The sequence below is a fragment of the Lactuca saligna genome, chromosome 9 (genome assembly GCF_052625555.1).
Source record: "Lactuca saligna cultivar CGN05327 chromosome 9, ASM5262555v1, whole genome shotgun sequence".
Classification (NCBI taxonomy): domain Eukaryota; kingdom Viridiplantae; phylum Streptophyta; class Magnoliopsida; order Asterales; family Asteraceae; genus Lactuca; species Lactuca saligna.
In genome coordinates, this window is record NC_136425.1 from 39,657,868 (window position 1) to 39,665,955 (window position 8,088).

At 32.3% G+C, this 8,088-nt stretch overlaps 2 protein-coding genes across 3 annotated transcripts; both read left to right on the forward strand.

The window, feature by feature from the left end:
* The first annotated feature begins 455 nt into the window (after positions 1–455).
* On the forward strand, positions 456–4,237 carry ORC3 (origin recognition complex subunit 3). Of its 2 annotated transcripts, none has more exons than XM_078972573.1 (16): positions 456–556; positions 632–835; positions 955–1,129; positions 1,218–1,387; positions 1,490–1,620; positions 1,707–1,980; positions 2,061–2,185; positions 2,288–2,375; positions 2,468–2,676; positions 2,802–2,871; positions 3,027–3,106; positions 3,196–3,285; positions 3,367–3,442; positions 3,530–3,660; positions 3,749–3,928; positions 4,014–4,237. In XM_078972573.1, the coding sequence occupies exons 1-16, from the start codon at positions 497–499 to the stop codon at positions 4,117–4,119; spliced, it is 2,169 nt and encodes a 722-aa protein (XP_078828699.1). In that variant the 5' UTR covers positions 456–496; the 3' UTR covers positions 4,120–4,237. The 2 variants fall into 2 exon arrangements, with proteins under 2 accessions (XP_078828699.1, XP_078828700.1); XM_078972574.1 differs by having other exon boundaries at positions 2,291–2,375.
* A 1,801-nt stretch (positions 4,238–6,038) lies between these two features.
* On the forward strand, positions 6,039–6,905 carry POLD4 (polymerase delta 4). Its single transcript, XM_078972635.1, has 2 exons — positions 6,039–6,299; positions 6,536–6,905. The coding sequence occupies exons 1-2, from the start codon at positions 6,128–6,130 to the stop codon at positions 6,745–6,747; spliced, it is 384 nt and encodes a 127-aa protein (XP_078828761.1). The 5' UTR covers positions 6,039–6,127; the 3' UTR covers positions 6,748–6,905.
* Positions 6,906–8,088: the final 1,183 nt, after the last annotated feature.

The following is an 8,088-nucleotide window of genomic DNA, read 5'->3' on the forward strand; positions in this document are numbered from 1 at the left end:
ATTTTTGTTCATACGTTTTGTTACCCGTTATATTATCATTCATTTGATATATAATTTACACAATTTTAAACAGTTTATAAAATTATCAAATTATTGTATATATCACAATAACTTAAAAATTAAATCATAATGTTTAAGAAAAAACTAATATATTAACTATATATTTGCTTTATTACTAACATGTTATTTCATAGTAGAAATATTAAACAATAATTTGATAAAAATTATTATTTTAATTATATAATGCTATTCTCGAGATTCCCCTAGTTTACTCTTAATCGTATTAGGATGAGAAAGATACTGTATTAGGATGGGCCTTAGCATTAGCCCCTTTTTAGTTCCCTGACCAGATCCAAACCAAAGCCCAAACATTAAAACAAAAAGTTTGGGCCCAACAAAAGCCACTAGTCCACTACCATCTCCGGGTGATTTTCCCGCTAAAATTGCATACTGTAAAGCGAGAACGGGGGGAGGAAGAACCCTAACAGGGCTAGACATGGCACAGTCGGTAGCGGATGATTTGTCTCTCCCCCATATTTCCAATAACGATCTCAAGGTTGTAATATTCTTATTCACTGTCTTAATTTCTGAAATGAAGAGTTAATGTTGGATTATTTGTTTGCTTTTACAGCCATTTTTTGTGCTCCACAAAGCTTCTCCTCGTCAACACCCTGCTAAAAAATCAGCAGGAAAGGCTCGTAGATCCGTTAAGGTTAACTTGTCTGCATCATTGGATAATAATCATGAACCTGAAGTTCTCGATGATCAGTCGCACGAGAACTTGAGGACGAAAAACTTCCACAAAGCTTGGATGACAATTGAATCAACCATTAAGGTTGACCTCTCTTCTATCTCCCTGTTGTATTTAAATAAAGAAAGTAAAGAAAGAAGAGGGTGTATCTTCTTCATGCAGCTAAGAACTGACTTTAATTTGACATTCATTTGGTAATACAGGAATGTATGCACAACATGAATGCTGATGTATTCAATGAGATCGATAGCTGGGTCCACAAATCCTTTGATTCAATTTGTTCAAATGGGAGGCCCGATACCAACAAAGCCACTTGCTCATACCCCATTGTAACAGATGTTACAGCTAAACAACTTTATACTGGCCTAGTAGTAATGAGTAAGTTCCTTTTAAATTCAATTGCTGTAAGTTATCAATTATTCATTGTTCATGTAAGGACTGAGTATCAACAACCTCTGATTTGCAGACAACATGGAATTTGTTGATGATCTTCAGACATTTGCGGATCTAGGTGTACATTTGAACTCCCATGGTTGCCATGTGGCTAACCTCTCATCAGTTGACTTCTCACCCAAGAGTGGAGTAGGTGGCTGTTTGAGAAGTTTATCAAGGCAGATTTTGAAGGGTAGCATTGATGTAATATCTTTGTACCTGTATTCAAATTCTTAATTCTTTCTATATTGATTGATTTCATACCCAGAGAACATAATGCTTCTTCCACCTTCTTTATCTAAACAGGCAGCCGATATATCTATATTAGCATCTTGGTATATGGAGAAAGATAACTTTAAGCACCCAGTGGTTGTTATTATCGAAGACATGGATAGATGCAGTGAACCTGTACTTTCTGATTTCATACTCATGTTAAGGTATATAATGCTTCCGTTTTTACAATTCTAAATGCCTTCCATCAAATTGATACTTCAATATCTGCTTATTTTTTTGCTTTAAACAGTGAATGGGTGATTAAGATCCCAGTGATTTTAATCATGGGAGTTGCAACAATGCTTGATGCTTCAAAAAACATACTTTCTTCCAAGACAGTTCAACACCTGTCTCTTTTCAAGTTCTTTTTGGGATCTCCAGCTGACCGATTGGATGCAATCATTGAAGCAGTCCTTGTAAAACCTTGCAGTGGTTTCTTACTTGGTCATAAGGTTGCAGGTTTTATAAGAAATTGCTTCTTGAAACAAGATGGAACATTGACTTCTTTAATCAGAGCTGTAAAGGTTGGTGGTTTTGTACTATATTAGAAAGGGTATTTTAGACTTTTAGTATACAATGTTGACTGTGAACAAATTTTCTACAGATGGCAATTGTCCAGCATTATCTTATGGAGCCTATAAGCTTCACAATGAAAGGCTTACTTGATGAACATACTTCATTGGCAGATTCATGGCCTAATCAAGCTCTTGAACTTCCATCTTGTGTGAGGTATTTAAGATATTCATGTAATTTTGTGTTTTTAAGAAAAATAAAAAACTATTGAATGGATTTGTCATTTGTGCTAAGTTATGTTTTCAATCCTCTTGCAAGGAGACTTTCTGAAACAAAAAGTGAAGCTTGTTTAGGAGGACCATCAAAAATGAAGGAAGTGCTGGATCTGTGGAGCTGTGTGGTTTTGGTATTTTACAGAATTAGAATGATATAAACACTTCATTTCTCCTTGTTTTATTGTATATTTTATAAACTTTGGAAAGGTAAAATCTCTTGTAGTGTTTGCATGAAGTGGGAAAGAATCATAAAACCACACTGTTGGATTTGTATTATGAAGCATTGGATCCAAAGCTTTGCAGCATGAGAGATTCTGATTACTTGGAGTCAAAACCTGATCATCAAAGGTCTTCATGGAATCACAATATGAATGGGGAATCAGTTAAAATTCATAAAGGTGATTTAATTGGCCACACAATCCGCCAAATAAGGTAAATAATAAAATCATATATCTTTATTTTTTTTGTGCTTATTCTGTTTATCCTCTAAGAATAATATCATTTGTTACAGCTATTAAACTCATTGTAATATTTTCAACTTTCATGTTATCACTCAGGGACCTCTCACCAGTTGCCTTGTTTAAGTTGCTTGAGAAATGGAATAAAATTACAGATGGTGTTAATGAGGTATGTAATTTCATCTTTAATTTCTAGGGCTAAATGCAAGAAATTGCAACATACTTTGTTTGAATTTGAATGACATTGCTATAATTAGGTAGATTTTTCAAAGTACATTGCTTATGTTTTACTATATCACTTTCTTATACTCTTATTCATTCTAGATCCATGAGAAAGTAAAGGAGCTTCAGTCACAAGAGAAGTTAGAGAATAGTAATTTGAAAGAAACAGCAATAAGATCCAGGTAATCGAGAATTAAAAAAAGAAAAAAGATAAATGATGTTTAGTTATTTACTTATGAAACTAACTTTTTATTTTATTAAAATATGACAGGAGACAAGGAATCCGAAATGTTGGGAATTTTGATAAGTGTACAACAGCGTTAAACGAGAAAGCTGCTGTAGTTATGAGTCACATGGCAAGGTAAAATCTTATATCAAATATTTAATTTCTTATTTAATATTAAATATTAATAATAATGTTTGTGTATGATTTATGAAGCAGGGATTATATGCAGCCAATTGAGTCGATTCCTTTTCATGAAATCGTCTGCTTTACAGATGTCGACAAATTACAGGCTGTAAGTCGTGCGAAAATGTTTTTCTACTAAATTTTCTTGATCTGTAGTTTTTTTTTTTTCTTATATTTTCATTTAATAATATTGTAGGGTTTATTAGGAGACCCTAGAAAAAGAATCCAACTTGATCTACTCGGGGCCCACACCTTCATCAAGTGTAGTTGCTGCAGCACCAAAAGTGGGAGTTCCCCAATATCAACAATGCATGACACAACACTAATGTAAGATGCTTTTTGCTTACAATATTATTTATTACTTTTTTAAAATTGATAATGATTTTGAGATTTTACTTGTAATTGATTTGAACAGGTATAGTTTGGCTCAAGAGTATGGTGATGTGATAAATCTGCATGATTGGTATCAATCTTTTAGAGGAATAGTTGGTCAACAAACGGTCAAAGACCGAAACAGGTCAAAGGTTTCACCATCACCTAAGAAAAGAAAAACTGCCATTGAACCTCAGAAGAAAATAACAGAAGCATCGATTCAGTATCCTTTTTATTTTAAAATGACCATTTTGCCCTTGGATTTTTCATTGGAAGTTGTTTGAAATCCTTAACATGATGTTGTACAGAGCACGATTTTGCAGGGCGGTAACGGAACTTCAGATTACAGGACTGCTACGGATGCCTAGCAAGAGGCGGCCTGATTATGTGCAGAGGGTGGCCTTTGGACTCTAATTCCACTCAATTTTGTGACGTTTTTTGTAAACTTATTTATAAATGATGGATGAAGTATTTTTGTAATTTATTGAAAATGTTGTATAAAATGTAGAAACTAATGCCTTATGTTTTATTATTTACCAAACTCCAACTTTAACTTACGAACAGAAGTCATATTGATCAAAAGTCATTTCAAGTCTATTATTATTACGTACAAGTAAAACCTCTTAAATACTTTTGTTAGAAAAATAGGTTTGTATCTGTTTTAAGATAGTTTTTCAATCATACTTGAGGTATTTTGACTTGTTACTCAAATTGTTTGACCCATCAATTTTGTGGGATTTATTTGCCAGATAAAAAAATATAATATTAAGAAAAAATAGAAGTATATTTTAAATATTAAGAAAAAATAGAAGTATATTTTAAAATCTATTTAGGCAATGTTAGGCACGTCAAGCTGCTAAGCTAGTTTATTTTTCGAGTTTTTTAAATTAACCAAAAAGTAGTTGGTAGACTAGATTTTTAGAAAGTTATTTAGGTTATGTTTAACATGTTACAACAAGCTGATAAATTAATTTATTTTTTCTTTCGGTTATGTGTGGCCCATGGATTGTTGTTTTAAATTTCAAAACGACCTTCTTTATCTATAGATGACAATTATTTTTTACTAAACATCATTCTTTATCAATTAACTTTTTAGCTATCGGCTAGTTTATCAACTAATAAGTCAAACATAGCACTAGAGTAACTTTTTCATGATTTTTTTTTATTTTTTAATAATTCTGAATATACCTATAATTAATTATAAAAAAACATATTCTTCTAAATTCATTTTATATATATTCTAGCTAGTTTATCAACTAGTATTTACCAAACATTACTTTTTGTCAGCTAGATTTTAGCTTTCATCTACCTTTTCAGTTATCACCTAACATTTCAGCTACCAACTAACTTTTCAGTTACTCTGCCAAACATAGTCTTATAATAAGCTACCAAAAGGTTATTTGCAATATAATAACCAATTACCTTTAATGTTGTTATAATTGAGAGTTCTTGTAGAGTAGGTTGCTATTATCAATGACCACTTCATTATAATTGAATTTTGGCATAATACTTATTAATTTTTTCTACAATGTTGTAAAAATCGGTCTAGATGACTGATTAATTGGTCATTAATCACTTGGTAGTCTACATCCGCCTACGAATAATGCTAATAAGTCGTATTAGATGTGTCTAGTCAAAATTGGTTATTAACCAGACTAATTAATAGATCTAGGCAGTTAAAATTAGTCGAAACTTTAAATGGTCAAAATTATTAAAAAAAAAAATCAAAATAAGACAACAAATCTAAAAAAATGTCAAAATTAAAGAATGAAATACGTGAATGATAAACTAAATGCCCTAATATATACATATTTGATGTGTCTCTGTGCATCAAATGAATCAAATTTTGATATTTTATGATATATACTTATTTTTAAATATATATTTTTTTATAAATTAAGATCTCCAATTAATCTCCATTTAGATCGGTTAATCCCTCCCAATCAATTGATTAGCTAACACCTAACAAGTTTACATCCTTAGGGGGTGTTTGGCTTAGCTTTTGAATAGCCAAAAGTCTTTTTAGAAAAAGATCATTGGTAAAAGATGTTTGGCAAAGAACTTCTACAAGTTACTTTTGGATTTTACAAAGAAAGAAAATCAACTTTTTGAAAAAGTCAGAAAAACCTGACTTTTTGTAATTTTTCCAAAAAGATCTTTTGGTCGTCAAATTAGTTTTTTAGTAATTAACCGTAAATACAAATGCAAAATAATAAGCCTTTTTGTAGAAGTTCAAACTTTAGTGGTTAAGCATTTACTTTTTCTAAACACAAACTATCCATTTTCTAATTAATGGGGGAGGTAAATGTAAAAACCTTGACAGAAACGGTCGTATATCTATAAGCCACATCTCTCCCCATTTGGTTATTCAAATTTCAAAAATCAAAATCAGAAAGCAGAGAATTAGGGTTTCAAAATCAAGATGGCGTCCTCTGCAAGCATGAAGGTATTTTACAAGCAGACGAAAAAGAATGCAGGGATCAGCAAACCTCCACCTAACAAATCGAAGCCTAAGTCGAAAAATGTTGCGAGTTTCGGAGCAAAGAGTGCACAACCTCCTGCTCTCGTCGCCCATGGCTCTTTTGATCTCAAAGGTGAGTAGATCATTCTTAAGCCAGAACAGTCCTCTAGAAATCGGTTTCTTTTTATGTAGTTAGGGTTTCACACTTCACAGTCTCTTCTTCCATGGATTTTGCATTTAGGGCAAAAATTCTGAAAACGAAATCAAACACTACCTACGCTTCCGATGTATCAATTATATTGTTGTAGAGTCAGTTTGTTTTGTTGTAAATGAAATCAAGTAACTTGTTTGTGTAATGACAAATGACAGAGAGTGATGATGGAAGGGAAGAGGTGTTGAGGCAATTTGACATGAACGTGGCGTATGGGCCATGTGTTGGGATGAAGAGAATGGATCGTTGGAAGAGAGCTGCTATGCTGGGGTTGAACCCTCCTGAAGATGTCCGCAGTCTCTTGACATCTGCTACTGCTACCAATGGCAATGAGGGTTGTGGTGACTCCTTGTGGGATGGTCGTGTTTGAACTTTAAAACAACGATCCATGGAAGCTCCTTCTGTTCTTTAATGCTGTGTACAGTCTCTAGCTGTCTCGGTTTTTTCTTGCTATGTTGTGATTTGATATAGATTCCTTCAACAGGATTTATCTTTTATGATTTTGGTTATGTATCAATGCTTTTGGTTGTTCTGTTGTTCTTTGTGGTATGTTTCTTCAAAACAGCTTGCGTATTGAACATAAACCTAACTGGTTAACCGATTTTCTGGTTTGAAAATGTCTGCCACCAACCAAAACGAGAAATTTAAATCTAAAGTCCAGACAAACGTCACTGAATAGAACTAGCAAAAGTAAATGTCGCTCTGTAGTCTTGTATTCTAGTGATCTTTTGACATTGTGAAAGATTCGATCATGGTGATTATTCATTGTTTCCATAGTGAGGGAATCTCCAATACAACACCAACATTAAAACCTATATTTGCATCCACTTGGACAAGAAAGAAAGTCTATTGTTTCTAATCAAACTTTCAGTTTTAATCTCACAGAAAATTATTAATTTAGCCAAATGACTTACTACTGATTTTTCATTTAATAGCAAAAAATTAGCCAATATCTCATTTTAGCCACCCAAACCGCACCTCAGATTAAGCCAACTAGGGTTTGGGCACCTCACCTGTGGTTTTGTGATTTGTGGTTTTGTGATTTCAGTCTCAGGTGCAGTATTGGATATTTGGGCTAAGGTTCTGCACGATCTGCTGTTTTATGGCGCATAGACCATAATATATAAAGTTGAAAAGAGACAATATTACATAAATGTTTTATGGCGCATAGACCATAATATATAAAGTTGAAAAGAGACAATATTACATAAATGATCCTTGTGGTTGACAAAATCCATCAATTATGGTTCTTATGACGAACTCTTTACATAGATGGTTCTGTGGTTTCAAAATTTTGCAAAAACGGTTATTTTGACTAACGAAGTTAACTTTTTAGGTTAAATCTAATGTGAAATGACATATTTGCGCTTCCTCCATAGGGACGATTTATGTAATTTGCTCCTACAACAAGGACCATTTATGTAATTTTCTCTATAATTTATTATTGTTTTTATTTAATTTAATTATATATTTAAGGATTTAGATTTTTTTAAAGATTTGTTTATATATATATATATATATATATATATATATATATATATATATATATATATATATATATATATATATATACTCTGATACTCTGATACCAATTATGGCATTCGCTTAAACTAATACTCTGATACCAACTGTGACATCTCCAATTTTACGGTCAGAAAAGACCGATTTATTTATGTTTTGTTTTATAAATCAGAGTAATCGTTTAAAGAAA

Excerpts from the sequence above, each read along its gene's own strand:
- ORC3 (XM_078972573.1), top strand. The coding sequence starts at position 497 with ATGGCACAGTCGGTAGCGGATGATTTGTCTCTCCCCCATATTTCCAAT. Across the intron at positions 1,981-2,060 it reads CTTTAATCAGAGCTGTAAAG|ATGGCAATTGTCCAGCATTA; the intron begins GTTGGTGGTTTT and ends AATTTTCTACAG. Across the intron at positions 3,107-3,195 it reads GAAACAGCAATAAGATCCAG|GAGACAAGGAATCCGAAATG; the intron begins GTAATCGAGAAT and ends AAAATATGACAG.
- POLD4 (XM_078972635.1), top strand. The coding sequence starts at position 6,128 with ATGGCGTCCTCTGCAAGCATGAAGGTATTTTACAAGCAGACGAAAAAG. Across the intron at positions 6,300-6,535 it reads TGGCTCTTTTGATCTCAAAG|AGAGTGATGATGGAAGGGAA; the intron begins GTGAGTAGATCA and ends GACAAATGACAG.